The sequence below is a fragment of the Crocodylus siamensis genome, chromosome 1 (genome assembly GCF_052110815.1).
Source record: "Crocodylus siamensis isolate JL-2025a chromosome 1, ASM5211081v1, whole genome shotgun sequence".
Lineage (NCBI taxonomy): Eukaryota > Metazoa > Chordata > Crocodylia > Crocodylidae > Crocodylus > Crocodylus siamensis.
This window is the reverse complement of record NC_143395.1, coordinates 382,172,202-382,199,992: the sequence shown is the minus strand read 5'-3', so window position 1 is coordinate 382,199,992 and position 27,791 is coordinate 382,172,202. Positions and strand designations below refer to the sequence as shown.

At 45.4% G+C, this 27,791-nt stretch overlaps 1 protein-coding gene across 1 annotated transcript in view; it reads right to left on the bottom strand.

The window, feature by feature from the left end:
* Positions 1-27,791, bottom strand: part of ATP8A2 (ATPase phospholipid transporting 8A2) — a 546,329-nt gene that overhangs the window by 306,558 nt on the left and 211,980 nt on the right. The window contains exon 25 of the mRNA XM_090028654.1: positions 21,043-21,215. Coding sequence (XP_089884780.1) covers positions 21,043-21,215 — 173 coding nt within the window. The remainder of the gene's footprint in view (positions 1-21,042; positions 21,216-27,791) is intronic.

The following is a 27,791-nucleotide window of genomic DNA, read 5'->3' as shown; positions in this document are numbered from 1 at the left end:
TAACCTCACTTTCACATTCTTGGGACATTCTATTTAAAATATACGAACTGTTCCTCTCCATTAAAGAAGTCAAACTGTATGTCTAAGATTGAAGGAAAGGAAATGCTCTTATCCTAAAACCATAATCCCTATTAGCTATAATAGGAGAGGCATGGACACAACTAAAAGTATGCATTCTGGTATCATCTGAAGCAAAAGGTAGCAAATATTAAAAAACAGCATTTTAGTGAGTAATTGGGCATGAACACTATGTGACCATACTTTAGTTCCTTTATTTTTTCAGTGAAACTGCAAAAATAAATACTAGAAAAATTAATAAATGAATCACAGATGTTTCAAACTTGATAAGCATATAGTTCCTTATAAGAGGATTATTTGAAGACTGGGATGTTTACCTTGGTCTTGTGGTTAACAAATGCAAATGACACCGCAACATCTTTGAGAACCATTAATACTACTTACTATGAGAATAAATGTTCACCCTCTGGGTTCTCAGTTGACCAGACAGGTGACTGGAATTAATTTTTTCTTTAAACACTAGCAATTGTGTTAGAATGAACTAAACCACTGGAAACAGTGACGCTCAGGAACCCCGTCATAGCTCAGGAAGCTGATCAACAAGTACGAACAGAAGCCAGATCATTCAGCAAACTCCCTCTCTCTGCTGACCCTGAAAGCTTTTCAGAAATCCCCAATCAAAACTCAAAACGCAAACCCAGCTTTTTCCTACAGCTTAGCCATTCAGGTTTCAGGCTCAGACTACTCTACATTTTGCAGGTTTCTTTACACCCTTTCAACCAATCAATGCAGCTTTACCAGTCTGTAAAATGCAAGAGTACTGGCATAGTCTTTCTACAGGAACACACACATTTTGGACAGCTCTATTTAGAAGACCATTCCTAATGGGATACATGTGCATGTGTGCTCACATGCATGAGCACATGGATTTACTAAGTCTAATAGCAACCCCAAACTTTCCTCCCACTTCTATTACCTGCAGACATTATAGCTGCCAGAATGGTTCTTCCCTTATGGTTTTCAAAGTCATCATCAGATGAGTACTGGGCTGTCATGAGTTGTCAGAGGCAGAACAGGAGAATAAGCATTGATAATTCAGTAGGTGATAGATGAGGGAAAATGTCAGATGTGTACACAGGGAAAGTGGAACACACATATAATTTTCTTTGGGACCAATTAATGTGAGAATTGGTTTGCATATTCTTAATAAAAAATGTGTTGTAATTTTCTTATCATGGGAATGCAAATCTTTTCTAATGAAAGTCAACAAGACATTTTTTTGTTTTAATAAATAAATACGTTCTGAATTACAGCATAGTATAATCACTTTGTCAAGTACTAACATTGGCAACAATATGGGACTTAAGGGAATAAATATTTAAGATCTGTTCCAGATGTTCATTTTGTGAGCTATATTATTGATGTTCCTTCTACGTAGTGACAGAAGACCAGAGGCATCAAATTCTGGCCTTGAATCTCAGCCTTCTGAGTTGCCTCCCCACATCACCCGGTCTCCTTCACCATCTCCTCTCCCATTATCTAGCTGACAGTGACATTGTAGATTAGCCAGCAAAAAGCATGAAGTTGGGGGCAGGGGAAAAGAATCAGGAAAAAATATCTGCGAAGAGTGTTGTTGCTAAAAAATTCTTCCCAAACATCTCAATGGAAGCCAATAGATTCTAACCTGCGTGCTGTCTGAAGCCACATCCAGACATTCAGTTTCTATTGGGAGAAGTCACAGTCCTCCCAGTAAAAACCACAAATTTATATATGTTCAGGATTTTTCTCCCACGGCAAAAATGGCCACTGCAAGAGAAAAATAACCTGGAAACAGACAGGGTTTCTCCCTAGAAATTGAACATCTGTATACTTACCTGTATGAGAGAAGTTTCATCACAGTTGTCTGGCATCTCCGGGATGCTAGGAACTAAGTACACTCTGTCCCCATAAGTAACACAAGAGACTGTTGCTTGGCCTGGAGTCTATTTCCTGAGCCCATCAGGGAGCAGAACATGCCCCCTTTGTGCTTTGGGGCTGGGACTTCACCATCCCCATGTTGTGCTCAAAGGCTGCAGAGAGAAATAGGCTGCCAAGGCAGCTGTGTCCCCTGTACATGACCCTAAGTAATCTAAGTCAATCAGGACTGCCCTGCACACTCTACAGGACAGTCTGCAGAGCATGCTGTAATACATACTCTAGGTTCCCCTGGCTTGGTAGCATCAGCACTACAAGCTCTCTGTTCCTCAGGAGTTCAGCTCTTCCAACATGTGTACAAGGCTCTTCAGGTAAATTTTTCTACCAGGAAAACAAACCCAGAAGAATTCTCCCGAATCAGTTTAACATGTGTATGTGCCCTGAGGGTACAGGCATCTTTTCTATCATATGGTGAATTCCTAAGCAGTGTTGCTGGAAAAGCGCAACATTTCTTTCTAGAATAGGTGTGCTTGGTTTTGTCCATCCTAGACTATTTTTTTCCTAAAAATGTCTCATTATTATCCCAGGTGCAGCCCTACCAGCAATATAAAAACTAGTCTAAAAACTAGTTTATCTTGCCCTGCTTTGAACAGGCTTAAGTGATGCAGTCCTATTGTCACACCAGGATGTAGGTGGCCAGGTCTAGACCCACTTAGCCGCAAGGTCAATCAGAAAGTGAAGCTGAAAAGCATATTGAGACAAGGGCATCAGAGAAGTAGATGCAGAGCAAAGTTATCAACAGGCCAAGTAAAGAAGCTGGGAGATCAAGCTGATGGCAGAGTTTGGGAGTCAAGAGCACCAGGACAGTGGTGGGTCAGATGGAGCCCCGTTGTCCAGATGCTTCCTATTCCTGTTCAGGGGTTTATATGTGGGAAGTAAAGGGCCAGTTAATACAAGCCAGTCACTCCAGTGGAAGGGAGTGGGCTGAGGGTTAGGCCTTACTGGAGGCTTCAGGCTAGTTTTACCAGTCTAAGGGATCTGTGGGTGGGTGGTAGGTTGTGATGAACCTGGGTAGCTATAGTGGCTACCCTGAGGCTCCCAAGGCTGTGACCTAACATCTATATTATATCATGCTGAAGTCTGCTTGGTCTGCATTATCACACCTACCACTGTTCCTATTGGTGCTTGCAAGAGCAGAAATGTTTAAGAAAACACCAAATATGTAAGAATTTGCTTGGAATAACCAATTGATTGGGAAATCTCACAATCAACAACACTGTCATTTTAAAATGGAATATCTTTTTCAGATTTTCTATTGTAGCATTGTTGCATCCTTAATAAAAGTGATACAGCTACAGAATTCCCCCATGAAAACAAGCTAACAATTTCTTAGCCTTCCTCTGAAAACATTACTAAAACCCATTTTGACCCATGAGCAAAAGTAATATGTGATGGCCATCTGAGAAGAGCTGTTCTCATCAATCAGTGATCTGACACCAAGTAGTTCTTTATACAGGCATACCTTGGAGATATTGCGGGTTCGGTTCCAGACCACCGCAATAAAGTGAATATCGCAATAAAGCGAGTCACACGAATTTTTTGGTTTCCCAGTGCATATAAAAGTTATGTTTACACTACACTGTAGTCTATTAAGTGTGCAATAGCATTATGTCTAAAAAACAAAGTACATACTTTAAATAAAAAATACTTTATTGCTAAAAAATGCGAAGTGATCAAATGCTGTTGGAAAAACAGCACCGACAGACTTGCTCAACGCAGGGTTGCCACAAACCTTCAATTTGTAAAAAACGCAATATCTGCGAAGCGCAATAAAGCAAAGAGCAATAAAACGAGGTATGCCTGTACTTAGGAGACGGCAATCTTGAACACTAATTTTGAAGGCAGAAGTCCATCTCTTTGGCCCAAACTTTTTCCTACTAAGGGTCGGACTCTTGGCTGTTCTTTTTAGTTCTTTTCTGATAGTAAGAACTGATACTTCTGCAACTCTTTCCAAAGGTAGGGGTCAATTATGTCTCTGCACTGCAAGATCCATGCCAGGCAGAGGAAAGAGATACAATGTACTGCATAGGTACAATCACTACATCTGTAGGAACAGCATAGACTAGGCTATACTCCATTCTCGGTAGCTTAGAAGACTTTCATGCTGGTCGGACCCCTACACTCTTGGTATGCCTAAACACATCAGAATCCTGAAATGATAGATTTGCTATGCACGGGCAAACATGGAGATTCACATGGAAGACTCCCTGTGCCACACACGCCAAAGTGCCAAACTGCTTATGAAAATTTAAAAATGCCACCAAATCATCTTTCTTTATATAAAGCAGAGGCTTCTTCTCTAAATACTGCTGGGGGGAATGGTTTCAGACCAAAATCTAACAGGAACAACTTCATTGTAAGCTTTATATTAAGTTCTGTTAAATAGCAATAACAATCCCTCTTACATTACACAGGTCTAATTTAAAACTTGTGAAGCATGAAACTTGAACAACATCATATCTTTCACATGTTTAATATCCCTACCAAGCTTCTCTGATGATCCTAAAAGCAACACTATCAGGAGTCTTGTACTCCTGATAGGGTCACCCATGGCAGTAAGGTCAAAGGTGAGGTATCAAATGAAGAGCAGTCCAACACAAAACAAAGACCTCAATGGTCCAAATTCTTGCAGACTCATCTCACTTAGATCTGAAGATGACAGTACACTCCTCAAAGATGAGTCCATCCAGAATTGCTGGAAGGAGCACTAACAAAAAGTTCTTCAACAAAGAATTGATGGTGACTAATGAAACTATCTAATCCACCCTGCAGCATCCAGTAAGAGAATCATAGAAGTAGGGTCAGAAGGGACCTTGTAGATCTTCAAGTCCAACCTCCTGCCTGGGCAGGAGAAAAAACTGGGCTCAAAATGATCCCAGCTAGGTAGGCAGCAAGCCTCCTCTTAAAAACCCCCATGGTAGGAGCCAGCACCACTTCCCTTGGAAGTTGGTTCCAGCTCCTAGCTGCCCTAATTGTGAAGTAGTTCTTGTGGATGTCTCATCTAAACCTACTCACCAACAGCTTATAGCTGTTATTCCTTGTTATGCCAGGGGGTGCTAGGGGAAACAAGGTCTCTCCCAACCCCTTCTGGTCCCCCCTAGTGAGTATACAGATGGTCACCAGGTCCCCCCTCAGCCTTCGCTTGCGAAGGCTGAACAGGTTCAGGTCCCACAGTCTCTCATTGTAGGGTCTACCTTGTAGTCCCCGGATCGTGCGGGTGGACCTCCTCTGGACCCTCTCAATGTTGTCCACATCCCTGCTGAAGTGGGGCGCACAGAACTGGACACAGTACTCCAGCTGTGGCCTGACCAGCGTCACATAGAGGGGGAGGATCACCTCCCTGGCTCTACTTGTCATGTATCCACAGGTGCATCTCAAGGTCCAGTTAGCTCTGCCAACCATGACCTCGCATTGTTGGCCCATGTTCATCTTGGAGTCAATAATGATTCTTTCTGCCTCCGTGCTCTCAAGAAGGGAGTTTCCCATCTTATAAGTGAGCTGCTGGTTACTACTGCCCAAGTGCAGCACCCTGCACTTGTCAGTATTGAAGCACATCCTGTTTTTGCTAGCCCACCCCTGTAACTTATCCAAGTCTTGCTGCAGTCTTTCCCTTTCAGTCCACCAAACTCTGAAGAAGTCCACCAGACAATAAGACAAATAAAGAACAACAAATTATCTGGACCTGATGGCATACAACCTGAGGTCTTCGAAGCTGGTGAGGAAACTATGACCAACAAGCTCCACACACTACTGTTTCTTAAAATTGGTAACACACTGAGGAAATCTGCACCAACCTAAGGAATGCCAATGCTGTCATTTTTTAAAAAGAAAGATAGGTCTGACTTTGGAAACTATCAAGGTACTGAACGATGTATTCCCTCTTTCCATAGAAATCCTTCCCAAGTCTCAGTGTGACTTCAGGCCATTGAGAGGCATGTTGCACGTGGTTTTTGTAGTCCAGTAGATCCAGGAAAAATGCTGAGAACAACACTAGGAACTGTATATGGCCCTTATTGATTTGACCAAAGCCTTTAATTTGTTAACCGTGAGGCTCTATGGAAGATTTTACCAATGTTTGGTCGGCCAGGGAAATATATCACCATCCTAAGACTCCTGCATGACCAGATGACTGCCTCCATTGTCTGCAGTGGTTCCACTAGAGAGTCCTTTGCCATTTGAACTGGTGTCAAACAAGGCTGCGTGATCATGCCAGGTCTGTTTTCCATCTTTCCTGCAGTCATCAAGATGCTCATCTGTGACCATCTGCCACATAGAATTGATATAGAGTACAGGAAAGCTGGAAAACTTTTCAATCTTTCCTGCCTCTGCACCAAAACCAAGTTACATCAACCTCAATATTCAGTACATTGATGATTATGCTGTCACTGCACATACTGAAGAGGACCTACAAACGGATCTTAATTGCTTCTCTCAAGCATATAAGGGGACTGATCCTTAACACTGGAAAAACAAAGATGCTTCACCAGCCTGCTCCAGGCCAATTAACTCCCCAGGCAAAGATCATTGATGGACAGGAGCTGGAGAATGTTGAATACTTTGCATACCTCAGCAGCCATCTCTCAAAGAAGGCCAACAATGATGAGGAGATCCAGGATAGGATCTAATGTCCCAGCTATGCCGTGTGAAGACTGTATCATTGTGTGTTCAACAATCATGATATCAGGACTCGAACAAAGCTCCTATTATACAAGGCTGTAGTAATCCCTACTCTTCTCTACAAAGCTTGAGTAACCCACAATGGACCACCTGAAAAAGCCTGGAATGCCTTCACCAGTGTTACCTCCAAAAGACACTTTGCATAAAGTGGAAGGATCGACTAACAAATGCCAGGGTCCTCACCAACGCTAACACAAGTATGGAAGTATTGATTATTCAACATCAGCGGTGATGGACAGGAGATACCTGATGTATGTTTACCAAAACAACTGCTATACTTCCAACTCAGCCAAGGACAAGGGACACATGGGGCCACAGAAAACACTTCAATGACACCCTCAAGGCAAACATTAAGAAGCATGGCATTGACATCACAAACTGGGAAAAACTAGCCCAGGAAAGGGTTACATAGCAATGCCTTGTGAGAAAACATCTTACTTTGAAGAAAACCATTTCACCCTGGAGGCAGAAAAACAACAGAAATGGAAGGAAAGGAAACAAGACGGCAAAATCTGTAGTCCCACCCTCTCTTTAAATCACTACTTCTGGCATCTACCAGAGAGTCTCCGGCTGTAGGATCAGCCTTCTTAGCTAATCAACAGACTCATCTACAACCCTTTACTTGACCTGTGGGAATGATAACACTCAACTGTGAGGGATCACCACCAACAATCTCTACCAAGGTATATTCCATCATTCTTTGATGCATCTATAATCAAAACAAATAGCACACATTCACCTTTTCTACAAACTAATTTATGCTAGGAGGGATAGCCCTATCTTAGTGAATTAAAACTAAAGAATAATCCTAATTTATTAAAAGGAACCAACTCTAAACTCTTCCTTTCACTAAGCCCACAAAGTGGTAATATCTTTTTACCGATCCTTCCAACTTATTTCTGAATTACTTTCCTTCATCTACTTAAATGGATAAGTTGCAGAGAAGGGAGCATTTGGTGAGAGAGTAAAATCTGGCTCTAAGGCTAGGAGACAGACATTATATATAAACCAGTTTAAGTGATCATAAACTGGTTTAAACCGTAACAGAACAGATGTTCAGTGCACATAAACTGTTTGAAAATGGCAGAAATTGGTTTGAGATAAACCTGGTTGAACGTAGTATCAGACTTGACTTATTTGGGTCAACCCGGTTTATGCAATGTCTGTCCCAGACCCCTTACTGGTTTAAGTTAAAATCAGAATCCGCCAGCATCCTGGCCTGCTCTCTGGGCTTGGCAGGGCTCTCTGTTCCACAGGAGGGCTGGCCGCTCTCCTCTGCTCCCTGGCTGCAGCTCTGGCAGAGACCTGCAGGCACAGCAGCATCTGCCTGGCTTCCTTGTGCTCTCTCCTTCCTCTAACCACTCCCTGCTAAGCAGGGATCCCCCAACCCCTCTGTCCCAGGGAGCCGAGTAATAAATGGGACTCACTTGCAACTCCCGGCGAGAGGCACGCGAGGTGGAAGGAGGAGCCCGTGTGGCTCGTTAGCCGTGCGTTTATCAGATTACGCCCAGCCAGTGACGTCATGAGGGAACACCAGCCAGCGGGGCTTAAAACAACAGCTGCAGCTGGAAAAGGGGCAGGTGGCTCCAGCAAGGGGAAATGCCAAGCCCCACCGCCGCAGGAAGCAGCATGCACCATGGCAGGAGAGCCGCTAGGGGCTCCAACGGAGTGAGGACAGGCCCTGCAGCTGGGAGCAACCCCAGGTAGCGCAGGTGTTGAAGACACAGCATTGGAGGACGCGCCGGACCGAAGCCCGGAGGCAGCGTGACCCACAGGTGGGGTACCGGGGCTACGGCAGGCAGAAGCAGCCGCACCAGGCAGGAGAGACTCCAGGAGAGCCCTAAAGGGGTACAGTCGGGGTGGGCATCGCCACCAAGTTCCGAGGCAGTGAGCCGGAGGAAAGGCCAGGAAAGCAAGGGGCCAAGGGTGGGCCAGGAGGGAATTGTAAAGGGAGTAGAATAGGCTGCCCAGCAAGTAGAGTAGCTAAGCAGTTAGCTTTTCCTTTCAAAGTTTGAGTTATTGGGTAACCCTGGCTGAAGGAGCAGAGCTGAGGCAGTGCCCTTATAAAGTGAGGTTAACAGGGTCTCGGTGAGATCAGAGTTTGCATGAGAAGTCCCGCTCGGGGCAGGACTGGGAGTGGGTAAGGAGGTCTGTGGGTCATGCTTGCGAGTGAGCCCCACGACTGGGATAATGGCCATTTAGAGGCAGGCCAGAGAATATCATTCTACAGCTGGGGAACAAGCGCCAACGGAGGAAGGACGCACTAAAGGTGGCGTAAGGCCAGTGTGCAGGGGTGGTGCAGCCCCGTGAAGTGGCCGTCAAGGGATACTGGGCCGCGGAGTATACCGGGAGCCGACCCTTAACACTGAGGAACACCAAGTCGTGGCGGGCAAGAAAGAGGTCGGGGACACAGAGAAAAGAGAACTGCTCCGACACATAAAAGATCCCCGCAGGTGTGTGACATCTACATACAGGACCAGAACTGCCCAAGAGCGGGTAATCACAGCCCAGCGGTCACAGACTGGTGCATTGGCTGGGAAGACATCAAGGGTTTGAGCCACCGACATGCAACCAGCTGAGATGACTTCTGTGGATCTGCTCACACAGAACCTGCAGGCCCTGACTCAGATAGTGGGCACGCAGCAACGTATGCTGAGCCCGCACAGCCCATTGGCCTTCAGGACGCCTAAGATGACGGCAGATGATGACCCAGAGGCATTTATCGAGGCCTTTGAATGACATGCCGTTACCACTAGTCTCGAAAAGGGGTATTGGGCCAGTCAGCTGGGGGCCCCGGTAGTGGGCAAGCCCCAGGCTGCGTACAGGGCCTTAATGCGGGACGAGGCTCAAGACTACGAGGTGGTTAAGACCACTATTCTATACCGTCCTGAGATCATCCCCGAATATTATCGCCGACTCTTTAGAGCAAAGAAAGGGGCAGAAGAGAGACGTCCACGATTACTGTTACAGTGACTCCGGGACCTTTTTGGGAAGTGGGTCGATTTGTCTACATGCACCCTGGCAGCCCTCGTAGACAAAATTATACTAGAACAGTTCGTAAATGACCTAGAGGAAAGAACTCAGCGAAGGGTTCACCAGCATTCACCTGAATCATGTGATGTAGCATTGAAACTGGCGGAGGCATTTACAGCCCCGGAGTGGCACTACCCTCGCAAAAAACGGGGACCCCCCACCACTGACAGCAAAAGAAGGGGAGCGATGAAAACCTGGACAAGCTCCTGGGAGGGGATATGATATGTTTCCATTGTGGCTGGTTGGGGCACTTTGCCTGGGAGTGCCCAGGGCGGGTCGCCGAAAGGTGGTGGACGCAGGGATACCAGTGGGGAGTGACAGAAGGCTTCAAAGAACTGGTTCCAGGGGAGCCCATGGACTGTAGCTTTGGGGTAGGGGGCAAAAACCCCGCATGGAAACAGCCAGTGGTGAGGGCCTGGGTTGAGGGTCACCCAGTGTGGGCTGTGCTGGACTCGGGGTGTGCCCAGTCACTAATTAGAGCAGAACTCCTGCCAGCCGGATATGTGTGCCAAGGGGATCCAGTAAGGGTATCGTGCCTACATGGGGAAACCCATGGCTATACGCCGGACATGGGCACATCTCCGGGTCATGGAACATCAGGGCGAGCTATTGATTAGAGTTATACCACGGTTAGCATGTGATATGCTTCTAGGGTGAGATTGGGCCCCACTATATGACGTTATGGATATGGTACGCGATGTTGAGGTTGCTCGCTGAGCCCTACAGATACGAGACGAATGGCTTGGGGATGTCGAAGAAGGAGACCTTATGGTGGACTGGCAAGACATCACCAGCAGCCAGCAATTCCGGCAGGCACAAGAGGAAGACCCAGAGTTGCAAGAACTGTGGATGTGGGCCAAGGACGAGGGTCATCACGCAGCAGTAGACAACAACCCAGAGAGGGGCTTCAAGGCGAGACGGCATCTCTTGTATCGGGTCCAACCGGGTAGGGCAGACCTAGAGGAAGGGGTACAGCTAGTGGTACCTTCCTGTTTCCAAAAGACAGTCTGGCAATTGGCGCACGCCAATCCGGTGGGTGGCCACCTGGGGAGAGATCAAACAACAGGCAAGATCGCCCGATGGTTCTTCTGGCCAAAAATGGGGGAAGACGTGGTGTGACAGTGTGTAAAGTGTCCTGTGTGCCAAAAGGCTCGGGAGGATCGGCCCCCTAGGGCTCCCTTGAGACCCCTACTTGTCATTGACCTGCTCTTCTCCTGCATTGCCATGGACGTGGTCGGGCCATTGCCTCGCAATAGCAGCAGACACCAATACATCCTGGTGTTTGTGGATTATGCCACGAGATCGACCTCAGCGGTACTGCGTCAGGCTGTGATGTCACCCCAGATCACCGAGGAGCTGGTAAGGTGGATATCCTGCGTGGGAATCCCACACGAAATTCTGACAGATCAGGGGCGAAACTTTATGTCGGGGGTACTGCAAGGGGTATGCCAGACCCTGCAAATCAAACAACTTCGAACCTCAGTTTATCACCCCCAAACTAATGGGTTGGTGGAGTGGTTCAATGGAACCTTAAAGAAGGTACTCAGACGATGCATCCAGGGCGACCCACGGCATTGGAATCAGATGCTCCCACTGCCTCTATTTGTACTCAGGGATGCCCCGTCGGAATCCCTGGGCTATTCTCTGTTTGAATTGGTGTTGGGCAATCAACCCCGCGGGTTACTACAGATTCTTAGAGAAGAATGGGAACAGGGCCCTGTGGCCATCTCTGACCCCTCCAAGTATCAACAGGCCTTTCAGCTCCGTGTTTAGAACACTCGTGAGCTAGCCGCCGGCAACTTATGGCAAGCCCAACAGCGACAAAAAGAGAAGTATGACGTGCACACCAGGGAATGAGAATTCCAGCCAGGGCAGAAAGTGTTGGTTTTACTACCTACCTCACCCAGTAAGTTACTGACCCAATGGCAAGGGCCTTTCAAAATTGTACGACGAGTTGGACTGGTCGATTACGAGGTCTACCGGCCCGGTCAGAGGACCAAACAGATTTATCATGTTAATCTGTTGCGGGAATGGCATCAGCCCAAAGGATGGGCTACGTTCAGGGAAGAGGCGTCCGAGAACTCTAGACTTCTAGAGCCCAGTATAAACCACAGGGCACCTGCGCCCTTGAGGGATGTGCAAGTGAGCGATGAATTAATGACGTTGCAGAAACGGGAAGTGGAATGCCTCCTGAATGAATTTAAGGAAGTCTTCTCAGAAGAGCCAGGATGGGTAAAGGATACCTACCATTCGATCCATACCCCCCCCCAGGCACTATTGTGCGAGACAGATGGCGGCCCATACCGCATCACCTAGCGGAGGAAGTCTGGAAAAAAGTAGAAAAAAATGCAGGCACTTGGTGTAATCAGACCTTCACAGAGTCCGTGGCGTAGCTCCCTAGTGCCCATACACAAACCCAACAGGACCCTAAGACTCTGCATTGACTACCGCAAATTAAACGAGGTGGCCACGTCTGACGCCTTCCCCATCCCCCGGGTAACTGAACTGGTGGAGCGTATCAGGGCCGCTCGGTTTATAACCACCCTAGACCTGTCTAAGGGGTACTGGCAGATCCCCATGTGACCATGTGAGTGCCCCAAGATGGCTTTCGGGACTCCACGGGATTTGTACGAATTTGTAAAGACGCTGTTCAGCCTACATGGGGCCGCTGCCACCCTTCAACGCCTCATGGAACGCATGTTAGCGCCGCATACAGAATATGCGGCGGCGTATATCAACAACATCTTCATATTCACTCAGTCTTGGAACCAACATCTCTGTGCCCTTAGGGCAGTATTGAGTGAACTTCGACAGGCCGGCCTGACGGCAAACCCCCGCAAGTGCACCATTGCACACAAACATACAAAATACCTAGGGTTCCTAGTAGGCCAGGGGACTATAAGGCCGTGGGAAGATAAAGCTCATGCCATTCATTCATTCCAACCACCGCAAACTCTCAGACAACTACGTTCCTTTTTAGGATGGGTAAATTACTATTGAAGATTCGTTCCCAATTTTTCGGAACTAGCATCACCTCTATCAGAAGCCCTGAAGGGCACACGCCGGAAGGGGATTAAGTGGACGGGGCCAATGTTACATAGTTTCCAGGCCTTGAAGGAAGCCCTATGTGATGAGGTGTTAATACATACCCTAATTTTAATAAACCTTTTACATTACAGACGGATGCTTCCGAAGTTGCCATCGGGGCGGCACTGACACAACGGGACCAGCCAGTGGCTTATGCGAGTCGGAAGTTACTACCAGCCAAAATCAGGTATGCCACGATAGAATGAGAATGCCTGGCAATCCGGTGGGTGGTAGAACACTTTCGGTATTACCTGCTTGGGAGAGAGTTCACGCTTGTTACTGATCGTGCGCCTCTCAGATGGCTCAGTTCAGCTAAAACAGATAACATGCACATTATGCGATGGGCACTGGCACTACAGCCCTTCAAATTCCGTATTGTACACCGCCCTGGGAAGGACAACGTAACGGCAGATTTTCTATCTACATGCACCGAGACCAAGGACTGCAAAGACTGCCAGAGAGGTGGAGACGCACTGCGGCAGCTCCCAGGTATGGAGGGCGAGCGCTCCATCAGACCACCACAAGGCAACTGGTGGGGGCGGGGAGGGGGAGCTATGTCCTGGGGAGCTGAGTAATAAACGGGACTCACCTGCAGCTCCCAGCGAGAGGCATGTGAGGCAGGAGGAGGAGCCCGTGCAGCTTGTTAGCCACGCATTTATCAGATTACGCCCAGTCGGTGATGTCATGAGGGAACACTGGCCGGCGGGGCTTAAAACAATGGCTGCAGCTGGAAAAGGGGCGGATGGCTCCAGCAAGAGGAAACGCCAAGCCCTGCGGGAAGCTGCGAGCACCGTGGCAGAAGAGCCGCTAGGGGCTCCGACAGAGCGAGGACGGGCCCCGCAGCTGGGAGCAACCCCAGGTAGTGCGGGTGTTTAAGACACGGCACCGGAGGACGCGCTGGACCAAAGCCCAGAGGGCAGCGTGACCCACAGGTGGGGTACCGGGGCTACGGCAGGCAGAAGCAGCCGCACCAGGCAGGAGAGACTCCAGGAGAGCCCTAAAGGGGTACAGTCGGGGTGGGCATTGCCGCCAAGTTCTGAGGCAGTGAGCCGGAGGAAGGGCCAGGAAAGCAAGGGGCCAAGGGTGGGCCAGGAGGGAATTGTAAAGGGAGTAGAATAGGCTGCCCAGCAAGTAGAGTAGCTAAGCAGTTAGCTTTTCCTTTCAAAGTTTGAGTTATTGGGTAACCCTGGCTGAAGGAGCAGAGCTGAGGCAGTGCCCTTATAAAGTGAGGTTAACAGGGTCTTGGTGAGACCAGAGTTTGCACGAGAAGTCCTGCTTGGGACAGGACTGGGAGTGGGTAAGGAGGTCTGTGGGTCCTGCTTGCTAGTGAGCCCCACAACTGGGGTAATGGCCACTTAGAGGCAGGCCAAAGGATATCATTCTGTGGCTGGGGAACAAGGACCAACGGAGGAAGGATGCGCTAAAGGTGGCATAAGGCCAGGGTGCAGGGGTGGTGCAGCCCCGTGAAGTGGCCGTCGGGGGATCCTGGGCCACGGAATATACCGGGAGCCGACCCTTAACACTGAGGAACACCAAGTCATGGCGGGCAAGAAAGAGGTCGGGGACACAGGGAAAAGAGAACTGCTCCGACACATAAGAGATCCCCGCAGGTGTGTGACATCTACATACAGGACCAGAACTACCCGAGAGCAGGTAACCAAAGTGCGGCGGTCACACCCTCTACCTTACACAGACACCTCGGCATTAGTTAGCAGACCACATGCTAGCTAAGGTCTGTGCTATGGCAGACAGCAGTGTTGGCGTAGGGCTTTTTGGAGTCAATCAACAGCTCAGCTGTAATCTCCCTCCATTCCCTCTTTGTTTAAGAAGAGCTTGAACTAATGAGAGAGGCCGTTTGTTTTCTGATGGGGTGCTGATCATGCTGATAAATGCTTTGTTATCAAGGAGCAGGGAAGCCCCTCCCTAATCCTACTGGGGCCTGGCCACCCACCCCTAACCCTGTGCTCAGCCCTGTGGAAGGGAAGAGAAGGCTGCCCTAGCACCACCCCCAGCGTCTAGCCTGAGCCACTGCAGGTATGTGCCTGCGTGTCTGGGATGTCTGATTTAGACTAGCCAGGTTAGACTAAGCTGCAAAGACTGAATCAATTCAGGCTCCAGCTTTTTGAATGTCTGTCCCTAGTCTAAATGTACAGAATAACATTTCTTACCAGATTTATTCTTTGAGGATACAGTTGCTAACCCTGGTTTTGCAAGCTTTATCCAGTCTGGAAGGGTATAATTCCTCAATTTTGCAACTAATCCTGATGCTAGAGACAACGGAATAGTGGGGCAATTTAGCTTGTCAGAGAATACCATCTCTCTCATTCTTATTATAAAAAAGCAGCGCCAAATTTATTGTAGTTTCATTTTAAAAGATTACTTCTGAAAGCCATATCCAACTACAGTTTATGTCTAAAGCCTAGTAAATGAATATGCAGTATATCTTAAGTATATTAAAAATGTCCTTGACTGGCAAATGCATCTGAAATTCCCCAGTGGGGATGAAAAGCTTATAGTGAATTTATGATATATGAAGTCCCATGAATTTATGCTATGTTAAATTGAGAATAGCAACATAGCTCCTTTTAAAATGATTAAACTTTGTACCATTGGGTTAAAACACACCAGGACCCTTCTCCCAATTAATGTTTTTGTTTGAAGACTGTAACTATTTAATTTGAAATTTCCTCTTGCTGTGCCAATTACATTTTAAACTTCTTCCTGTGAAGTTTTAAAGTGCACTGTCTTATTTGACATGCAATGTACTATTAAAACAGCCCAGAGTAGGATAAAAAATGTTTTTCTACAGTATCAAGCACCTGGCAAGTAAATGGAACATTCCTGCAAAGCCTTAAAGACATTCCTCTTTTTCCCTGGAGATTCCAAACCCACTTATTTTTATTTCCCTTTTAAATCTATGAAATTACAGCACTTTTTCTTTGATTTACATTTTACAATATTTTTCCACATTGTTCCTTAGTTTCTTTAACCAGCTAATAATTAAAACTGCAGTTCTGTTTGACCATCGGAGATAGGGAAAAAGAGATGACTAATATTAAATTAATCTTGGCAATGGGGAAGAGTGCTGATTATCTACAGTAAATCACATGACTTGGGTAGTTTAAATTAAGGCTCTGCAAATGTAGATTGCTTAGGCTGTAGGGGCCTTTGATCTATCTCTACCAAGCTTGAGGGGGTGGGGGAAGATGCAGCAATTTAGGATGGACTGGTGGTTTAAAGGGTCCATGCGCTCAAAATATTGAGACAGACGTATGGAACTAACAACACAGAACTTGTTTACACAGGAAATTACTGAGTAGTAAGCTCGGGTGTGAATTTACAGCACACCCATTACTCCTCATGTGGACATTATTACAGCATGTCTACAATGATCAAACGTTCATACTAGTGAGCAGTACAGGCCTCATCTACACTCATCTGTCTCTGCTAGCAGGAGGTCTGGCCGCAACAGGCCACTCATCTGAGAACACACTGATCCATGCATTTCTGTAGGCTGTGCAAAGCTCCCCTGCAGCAGCTGTGTGCAGGGATTGAGAGAAATTGAAGCGCACCCATAAAAGGCACCAGTTACTGAAGGAACTGTTACAGCCAGCCAGCTGAAGGCTGCATACACACATCAGGCTGTCAGTGGGAAGGAGACTTCTGCCAACACAGAGGAGCTTCAAATGTAGACACACACAAAGTTTTAATGGTAGAACTTTATGAGGTAGTCTAGACTTCAGTGTAATGATGTATGTAGTTGTTACATGCATCATTGCAGCACTGGACACTTGCCAATATACCCTCCTGAGAGTAAGCTTATTGGTGTATTAAGAGCATCCAAACAGAGTTAGTGCAGAGAAACTAGTGAGTTGTAAATTTATATTCAAATTCATTGTGCAGGAACTTCTGCATGCAGATGAGCCTTCTAATGAGACGAATTTTGATGTGGAGTCTCATGAATGGGTTAGCTGCTATCACCCACACACTTAACTTCAAAGTAAGAGTAGTATTTATGGCGAATAACATATACCAAAGTGTGTGGGCTACAAATACCCAGCAGACTCACAACACCTTGGGTCAAAATATCCCTTGTGCAATTCTCCTGGCTTCATGAAGAATTCAGCTGATTATGTTTAGGAGCCAGGGTCACAGCATTCAAGCAGGTTTACTATTGTGTTGCAAAACAGTTACAAAAAAAAGAAAAAAAAGAGGAAACCCAACTTCCCACAGCACGTTTAATATTAATTACAACAAAAAGGCAATGTGATGCAGGAGAGGTAGATGCAGACTGAAATCTTTTCCATTCAAGAACTATTTGGAACAGTGCTTGGAAGCAGCACAAACAGAACAGTCTGGTTGGAAAAATGAGAAAGGTCTATTGTTTGCAATCTCATGAATAGCTGCACTTGGAACCAGAGATGAATCACAGAACTCACAAATGGAAAACCCTGCAGTTCCACCTCCACTTCCAATGCAGGACTGTAGCTGTCTTTACCATCTACTATCTTTATAAAAGTAAACACCTACTAAAAGATAAAATTCAGCTAGAATATATTAGTCCAGGGTCTATATGCATTTATCTATCTGATTAAATAAATATCACTTCTGGAGTCCAAATAAATCTTCCTCTGCACCCACAAAATGTGACAATACCTTCTGGGCCCACAGCTTCCTCCCCACAGGCCAAATATGACTAATAAAATTTTAAATTAAAAATATACATACTTGCCCTTGAGGGTACAAACCTTTTTCAAAGTCTAAAAAGTGATGCAGCCTTTCTGCCATAGAATACAAGGTTGACTAGTCTTTGTATTTCACTTGCTTGGGGCTCGTATTTTGTCCCTTCAGGAGCAGTCATGACATGGGACAATATCTGCGTAAACCTAGATCCGAACAACAGGTCAAATTCTGCTGTGACGTACTGAAATAAGCAGTGGGGCAAGCTAAATACCTGCTGTGAACTGGCAGTGAAACAGCGTAAGTGGTAAAATTTCCACTGGTTATGCCAAGTGAGAATATCTGACTACCTGATGTTTAACTAAAATGACCACTAATCTCCACACAAAATTTATCTAAGGAACCTCCACAGAGCTGCAGTATATTGGGATTTGTTCTTTGTGTACTAGAAGATACCAAAATATATTACTTTTGTCTTTTGAAAGACTATGACTGAGAGGGCTGTTACAGTGGCTGGAAGCTGCAACATTAAATCAATGTTTATGGAGTTAATCTGAGTCATTTGAGAAAGTAGATTTCTCTGCCAGTGATCTGGTTCTCTACATAGCTGCTTTTATGTTAGTCTGTACACCAAAGGATTTTCAAGTTCCCTGTGTGAGAAGGCAAAGGAATGGTTTAAAGGACAGACTCCTGATTATATGTTCCTGAAGGTGAGTGTATGTGTACACACACACACACACACACAGGAGCAAGCAAGCTCTTCATGAAGCTCAAAATATATACACACACATATACATACACACACAGCTTCATAAAGAGCTTACTGCTTCACAGAAACAAAGGCCTACTTAGGAGAGATTATAATCTATATTATAAATGCAAAATGCTGTACTGTAATTATTATATTATGAAGAGCAACTAATAAATTACAGACTGCATGATAACAATTACAACCAGTAACATCCACAAATATGAATCTCAAAATGAGATCACAAGCATATGAGCAAGTAAGGAGTAGTCATCTTACTGACATATTTCTGAAAAAGCAGTCAGGACTAAATTTCAAAGCCTCTCCTACACACACATTATCACACTGAAGTTTTCCTCCTTACATTAATGATAAGGCTAGGACAAAATAGAAAGAGAAACCTAAAGAAAAAAAATGCACTGTCAGTTATATAAATATATAGTCAGCATAATTCTTAAGTGGCAAACAGGACGTGGCATTCAAGGGCACATGAAAAATGAAACTCCTCTCTGATTTTCAGAAAGAATATCAAATGAATACAGAATGGCTCCTTTTTCCCCCCATCTATACAAACACCAAAAATATTTTGCTCATCACACCCAGGTTATTTTGGGGATTAGTTAACTAGTATTTATCTTTGTGTGTCCTTCATAGGTGAAGACAATTGCATCCGGCAGCAGAAGGATGGGGTGGACAGGAGGGGGAAAAGGGAAAAAAGAAGTGGGAAAGAAACAGGGAGGGAGAAAAGGAGAAAAAAAGGAAGGAGTAGAAAAGAGAGAGGAAGGAGAAAGGAGGAGGGTGGAGATTAGGTTGCGTGGGTATGTAGGTGACTTGTAAGCTCAGTCTTTGTCTTGAACAATCTGCTGCAGCAGGGGCAGGAGAGTAATGAGGACTGGGTACAAGAGGCTTTCGTTTTCCTGCTCACACGTTACTTCATTGCTTCTGCCACGTGTTGCTGTTTGAAGGCCAGTGCTCCATTCTGGATTGATGACCTCCAGGATGGACCGGTTGTGAATAAATTGCTCCCATGACTCCAGGTTAATGCTGAAACTCTTTAGGGTCACCTTTAGGGTGTCCTTGTACTGCTTCTTTGGTGCACCGCGAGAGCATACTTCATTTGGCAGTTTACCGTAGAAGATTTTCTTCAGCAGGCAAGTGTTGGCCATTCTTGAAAGGTGGCCAGCCCATCTCAGCTGCCCCAGTTTCAGTAGAATGGGAATGCTGGGGAGAACTGACCTGAGCACCATGGTGTCTGGGATCTTGTCCTGCCACTTTATCTTTAGTATCTTTTGCAGGCAGCACAGGTGGAAATGGTTTAGTTTCTTGACAGGACACCGGTAGATGGTCCAGGTTTCACAGGTGTAAAGGAGGAGGGTTGGGAGAACGTTGGCTTTGTAGGCCTTCAGTTTCATCAATATTCTGATGCCTCTATGGTCCCAGACTGACTTACAGAGTCTGCCAAAGGCCATGCTAGCTTTCTAGTATTTTCCACACTGGTATTTATAGATTCTTTGAATACAGTGATACATACATTAAACAGCCTTGCTACTAGTGTTTCATGAGTTGAGGTGCAGTCCTACCCCTGAAATTGAAATATTACTACTACAAAGCATGAATTGAAGTACAATGTAGTAACCTTCAAAAACAATAAGGAGGATGACTGGGTAGATTACTGAAGTCTCCAGATTTCCTTTATTCTTAAAAAAAAGACTAAGGAATCTAGCCTAATAAAATATTCATATCACTAACATTTTCAATTTCACCAAACTTAAAATCAGCAGCATAACAATAGTGAAAAGAATTCTGTGAAAATTAAAAACCAGGAGAATGCTCAGTGCTACACCTAGTCAGACCTCTAAGCTAGGATAATATTCACTGGAGAACATCATAGATGGCAGCCATCTAGGGAAACGCACACAAAATACAACCTAACACATACTGCTGAGATATTCTGTACCTGACAAAGTATTCAGTATAAATTTCCTTGTCTCTCTCTGCAGCTCTACTTAATGCACGGGCTGTCAATCGAAGTGGAATCAACCTCCGGCTATTTAAATCCTACACTTAAGTACAACTACATGCGTTACGTCACAAGTTCCATTCTTCAATGTCTACCCTTGCAATCAAGGGGTCAGGAGGCCCCTCATTTCCTTATTATATCCTAATACTTTATAACAGTTATAAGTTCCTGCTCAGGAAAAAAAAAAGTAAAATCTACAGTTTTAAAAGAAACTCTTCTTTTTATAGGGGGAAAATCCTTCCTCTGTTTCTCAGTCATGGCACTATTTTTAATAGATGACCATCACACTAGTTCAGTTTTCAAGATCCAGTACATTTCCACAGCTGAAAAGAATGTAACATAACCAGAGTCCAGGCAGGGGGTATGCATCATTTGCGTGCTTCACAAAGGCTGTCTGCCTTGTGACCACAAGTTGTCAGGGTAAGGGAAAAAGGAAAATGAAATACTTCATCGATTAGCCAGTTGTTCACACACTCCTGCAGAGTTAGAGGCACCACAGTTACGGAAGCAACTGCAGCAGCAGCTGCCACAGAACTGCCTTTGGCATGGAAATATTCCTCCCACACAGCCATTGTGGGACCACCCTGTGAACAGGCTAGCTTCTTAATAATTGTTAAATAACAGACAACTCAGCCCCATGTGTGAATAAACGAGCATCAGACATCTCCCCTTCTCTCAACAATAAGCTGGGTTTCTTACTTGTCTATTTTCTGCATGTGCTATTGATAGTTAGTTAGAACACAAGTAAAAGTTGCACAAATTCCATGCCAGTTTTACACTAGAGAAAAATCTTGATATTTCTTACCTGCAGCAGATGACTGCCTTACAGGACAGTGCTAAGTCCAGAAAACTCTGCCTGACCTCAAATGAGAGAGCATACTTCAGCGTCTGGCCATCAATAATCAGGGCAATATCATTTTCTTTGCCTAGTGAATCTCCCAAGTTTGTGCAGTGCTGTGTAAGGGCAGCCCTGGTTGCCTAAAACAGAAACACATACATAAAAAAAGAAAAATTATATTTCTTTATGTTGTAATCTAAGCCATTCCAAACCACAAATAGCATGTTTGATTAGAATAAGTGGGGGCTGATGCCTTTTATACCTTTTTCCACTGTTTCTATCTTAACATACTGTGGACTCCTCGAACTTCCTATTCCAATCCCTAATCCAAAAAGATTTACATTTGTCTGAGAACTGATATACAAAAGTGGCAGATATTTACTATTGCTCAATCATCCCCTCTCAATATAACAGGCTCAAAGTAGGATTTATACAATTGCTCAAGGTGGTCAAAAGGCCTTGTTACACTTTACACAGTGAGCCACACAAAAATCAGATGGTGTTAGTGTTAGCTCAAGTTTGGTTTTGTCGCATGTTCTGGCCAGCAGGGGATGAGAGGACTGAGAGGTAAGAATCTGTCCCCTTCCCATTCCAGGTTTGCCCCTAACCCCAAGGGCTTCGCTCATCCCCCACCACCCACTTGTGGCTGCCTGTACTGTCTGCCCCAGAGGAGCAGGCAGGAAAGGATTAACTTGCCTGCCCAGCAGTGGCCCAGACAGCAGAAGTGGCAGCCAAGCAGACAGGCTAACCCTTCCCTGCCTGCTCACCTGGGACAGGCAGCACAGGAAGCCATAAGTACAAAGGTGGGAGAGATAGGTGGATCAGTAAGCAGGGACCTGGGGTGCTGGGTGATGGCTAGAAAATGATGATATTTAGAGGCTTGTTTTTAAGAATGGTCTTGTAGGTAAAGTAGATATTGCATTATAACAATGGTTCAGGGGAATGGCAAGGATTAACTGGTTTCTAAAAACCTGTTTGCGACAAAGGTTCACAGCCTTCAAGGCAGACACCACATCCAAGGCCAACAGACAAGTGGGTACACACATCCTGGGAAATTCAAAACATGAACAGTGTACCCATAACATAAGATAGGCTTGCCACATTGGAGTCAGGTTAGTGACCAGCTACAGAGCCCCAGGGCTTTCTGTTTTTGCTGAACAGACCAAATTAGGATGCTGGGACATGCCCAAATTAAGACACCAGTAAATGACCAACTTAAGATGTGTGCATACAATGTGTTTGCGAAACAAAGGAACATGCTGACAGGATAGACTGTGGTCAGTATGCTGACCATAGGGAAACCAACATCAGAGGAGAGAAAGCATACTAAAGGAGGGATTTCAGAGCAACAAAGGGCCTCTGAGCAGGGAACCCAAGACCACCAAGGACAGAGGGCACACCACCAGCCCATCTCACCCACACCCCTGGGGGTGGGGAGGGCTCAGCCATCAACATCCAGGCTGCTGACATCTGACATTCAAGGAAGAACCACAGGGTGAAGCTTGCATACTGGCCAAATGTACCTTCCCCTCTGTGAAAACCCTAGGACTGGTACATATAGAATTGGGGGGGGACAGGTTATTTTGTTTGCCTTGCCGGTGTTATTCTGATCTGCTATCACTGTATCAATAACATTTGCCTATTATCAAATGGAAGTTGTGGTTGATCCGAGGATTTGGGTCCACCTGGAACAAGGTATCTGGGTCATAAACCCAATGCCAACACTGGGGAGGGCAGGGCGTGGTAGTGGGCTCAATCTAGGCCAGGGGGAGGTGGGGCAGCAGGGGTATTTACACTAAGATGTAGCCTAGAGTGGTTAGGGTACATACAGGTTTTTGGGGAGGTTAGATTGTGTTAAACATGACTACCCAATCAAACTAAGTTTGCCCAGGTGCAGACCTTACACTTACATGTCTAGTAAGGTGGATCTAAATGTGAACTATACAGAAGACCAAGAAGCTTGGATCGGTCTAAAAATGGCTGATCCAGTCTAAGTTAGGTTTACCTCCAAGGCAGTCTAACTTAGATCAGGTTCAGTAAGACTGATCTAATTGAACGTCTGTACAACTCCCAACACAGTCCCAGGGCTAGGAAATCCCAGTATCTGGATCCCAGCAGCTAGCCTCAGCCATGGGGATGCATTTTTCCTGTCATCCCTCCTAGAACCAGACTATTTTTAGGCCCCCCCACCAGGCAGCACTCCCTGAGCCTGCCAAACACCCTCTCTCACAAGATACTCCTGGTGCCATTTTTACTAGTGTTCACTGGTACCTTGAGCTGAGGAAGTCAGTCAGGGTGGGAGACAGGCGGACAACATCAGTGAGGCTGGTTGGCTCAGGGGCTTAAAAATAGCCCCTGGTCTCAGGGAGAAGGAGAGCACCCCCCCCCCCCATCATTTGCCGATAACATGAAACTTTGGGGCAAAGCATCCACCTGAAGACAGGAGAGCAATCCAGGATGACCTGGACAGGCTCAGGAAATGGGCGGACGAGAACATTATGGTGTTTAACACTGAAAAATGCAAGGTTCTCCACCTTGGGAAGAAAAATCTGCAGCATCCTTAAAGGCAGGCAGTGCTATGCTGGCTAGCACTACGGAAGAAAGAGACTTGGGGGTCATCATTGACCACAAGATGAATCTAAGCCTTCAATGCAATGCTGCGGTGAGTAAAGCAACCAAAATGCTGGCTTGCATCCACAGATGCTTCTCAAGCAAATCCCAGGACATCATTCTCCCCTTGTACCCACCCTTAGTAAGGCTACAGCTGGAGTACTGCATCCAGTTTTGGGCTCCACAATTCAAAAAGGATGTAGAGAAGCTTGAGAGAGTCCAGAGAAGAGCCATGCGCATGATCAGAGGTCAGGAAACAGACCTTATGACAACAGGTCGAGAGCCGTGGGGCTCTTTAGCCTGGAAATGCGCAGGCTTGGGGTGATCGGATGGCCACCTATAAGTTTATCAGGGGTGACCACCAGTATTTGGGGGAACGTTTGATCACCAGAGCACCCCAAGGGAAGACAGGTCAAACGGTTATAAACTACTGCAAGACTGTTTCAGGCTGGACATAAGGAAGAATTTCTTTACTGTCCAAGCCCCCAAGGTCTGGAACAGCCTGCCATTGGAGGTGGTTCAAGCACCTACATTAAAAACCTTCAAGAGTAAATTGGGTGCTTATCTTGCTGGGATCCTATGACCCCAGCTGGCTTCCTGCCCCTCGGGTGAGGGGCTGGTCTCGATGATCTCCCGAGGTCCTTTCCAGCCCTAATGTCTATGAAATCCATCTGCCCAATACCCTCAAAGACTCTAGCTAGCCCTCCTGATGCCACCAAACCCTGCTGGACCCCACCAACCCCTCTGTAGACTCCACTTGCCCACCTGGCAAACCGTTCTAGTCTCCCAATTCTCCTTACAGACTCTGCTTGCCCCTTGGCCCCTCCACCCACCCGGTCTCCAAAAGCTTCAGGAGCCACCCAAAATTAGCATGTAAACAAGGCCTAACTCTGCTCTCAACCGAGTCAGTTTTATGACTGACATCAGTGGAAGCACAACTAGACCACTGCTAAAAATTCTTTTGAAAAATAGTTACTCAAACCTGTGAGCACTGAAGACATTATAGAACCTCCATCTTTGGACACATTTAAGAGCAGGTTAGAGAGACACTTGATTGGGATGGTTTATTCAGGAGAATTCTGCCTTGAACAGGGGGTGGACTTGATGACTTCCTAAGATCCTTTCCAACCCTATTGTTCAATGATTCTGTAAATGTGCATATACTTTTGTACATAAAGTACACAGAGCTTTGAAAAAGGTGGTCTCACTTCTAGTTTTGACTCTTAGACAATTAGGCTTGCATAGCAAGAACTTTAATTTGCTACTACTGGGCCAGGATATTTTGATAAATGAGATGCTTAACAAATTACTCTACCACCATACTTAGTTTTCTTATTTCAATAAGAAAAAAAAATCAATCAATTTAGTCTCTGTTTTGTAATTCTGTGGTGATAAGCAACTTTCAGAGATTATAGTGAGTAATCAAACTGCTGAATCCAAGCACCCAACTGGACACACTACAAATGAGCCTGTCACATTAAGCACCTTTTGTCTGGAGAACCTCTAGACTTTATTATCCTGTTCATGGGGAGAATCTGGAAAGGATAGTCTGAGAGACAAGAAAACTACAATGGTTCTGAAAATGTAAAAATGGGCTCTCTGGAGGCATAGATAGTCAACCTGACTGAGTCCTGCCTGGATACTGCTCCACTATGCTTGTCTTAGGGGCCAAGCTAGCTACTTCCTAGTCTCTAGTCCAACACCTACCTACATATTTGGACTGTCCTAGCATGCTGCTGATGGGGCACTCTGCCAGAGGACGCATCTGACTGCCTGAATACACAGCATGTAGTACAACGTATCTTTATTTATGGATGAAAGGACAGAGGTAATATATCTTCACCCCCACACTCTGTAGCTTAAGAGGAAAGATTCTCTGTAGCTTCTGTGAGAATCCCCAACCCTCAGCTCACATTTTCCATAAGTAGTTTCCATTCTCTTATATACAGTCATAAGCCATGAAAACTAAAATCTATCTTTTTTGCTCTTCACAGCATTATGAAATTTTAAAACCTGGTATCAAAATATATGAATCATATAGTGTATCATTCTTAGGGTGTGCTTGTTTTCTTTGTCATGTTCCAAAGTGCTGGTCTGCAGGAAATAGTTATAATATGAAAAAATACCAGAACAGGATTATATCTGTTAGAAATGAAAATATAATAGTTACATCTCATTGTAAGCCATTCATCATTTTATGGAGCCAAACTCCTCCAGGGAAGTCACAAACCCAAAAGTTGTTGCTGAGTGCTGCATTTTTTATTTACATCTCTGATTTAACAGACAGATGTAAATAAAACAGAAAACAAAACAGAACAAAATAAAACAATCATCCCAAATGTAGCCAAACTACTCCCCACAGACTACACATCTGCTGGTACTGAAGAGCACAAATTAAGTCCAACATTATTGTACAGTGACAATTTTCCCTCCACACTCTCCTTGTGGGATAAATATTGCTTGGTATTTTGGTTTTGCATTGTGTGTTGATTAACCTATCCAAAAAGATATAGAAATCTCCCTATCCACACACTATTTGGGAAAAGAAAGTATATCAAAAGAGTATAAAGACTCCATCATCAACACTTGAAATATAACCGAGTTAGGCGATCCAGTTATACCAGATCACTTCTGTACCAGTTGTTCCTGACCCATAGCCCCCTGCTCCCCACAGCATCCCCAGCTGCCCTGCTCCCAACAGCAAGAGCACTGTCCCCGGTGCTGCCGGCCAGGGCATACAGCTGCCTGCTACCCTCAAGCCTCCTTTCTCTGCTGGAGGGGCAGGTGCCTCCCTGTCTTGCTGCAGCCCCAGCGCTTAGACAGCTTCCCCCAACACCAGCAAGCATTGCCCCCGCAATACACCCATCCCTTCCCCACACTTCTACCAAACACCTTGCCACACACACCACTTCCTGGCTTCCCCTAGCAAGGAGCTGCCTGAGGCTGAGGGCCCCAAGACAGTCCCAAGCCCTGGCCCTCCAACCCCTTCCCACAGACTTACCTGCATCCAGCTGCAGGGGCTGTTCCCACTGCCCTGCCCAGTCAGCTGCATGCCAGCCATGTTCATGTGCATGCACAGGCACACGTGATGCCTCCAACTGCCCTCCTCCCGCTGCCCCCAGCCCCAAGCAGCTCCTTGCTAGGGCAAGTCAGGAAGTGCTGGGGAAAATGTTGACACTGAGCAAATCAAAATCCTAGACATTTATTGATATATTAAAAAAAAAAAACAAACCACCCTGGACTGAGATGAGAGGAGCCAAAAAGACAACATGTCTCAGAAAACCCAGACGTATGGTAACCCTAGTTCATTATCATTCCATATATACACTACAAAACATACCAGTAACAATTATGATTTTCTGTGGAATTCTTGAACTTTTCAAGTTCCCAGGCAAAGAAACAGATTGCAAATGTAGATTTCTTAGATTTCCTGAAACAGTCTCACAAAACCCTTCCTATAGGGATTTTATTTTCTAAGTGAAAACTATTCCATATATTGTGTGCACACGTATATGTAAACACACTCATACACACAGTTTGCCAGGTTACTAAAAAAATGGCAAAAGAAAATACCAGCACTGCATTTTAAAATACTTTGATATGAACACGAAAAAGTCTTTTATTTCATGGATTTTGCAACAGTATCCAATGTGCTTATAATACATTAGTTCTCTTTTGGAATGGGTGTAAGATCAATGTATCTGCATACACATACAGTACAAATTTGATTTCCACAACGATCTAAAATGGAAATTGTCATTTTACTGTAACGTGGAGAGAGAGAGACTTTTTACACATGCATCTTGCATAATATAAAGATGGATTTATTTATGTTAACCAGTTTAAGCAAGCATTGCTTCATCTTGCCAAACTAACACCAAAGTTAACAGGTCCGAATTTAACATTGACAGACAGTGTCATATTATTAAAAGGTGACCATGGGAACCCCCTACTGGATGACTCTGAAGCTACAGACATTGGATTTGCCCCAAAAGAATCACTTTATCCTGGGACAAAGCACAAACATTATGACATTCATGCCCATTGTCCCAGGCAGAGTCAGATCTGGGGGTGAGTGTAGACTGGTTCACTTGCACCCCCTTTGA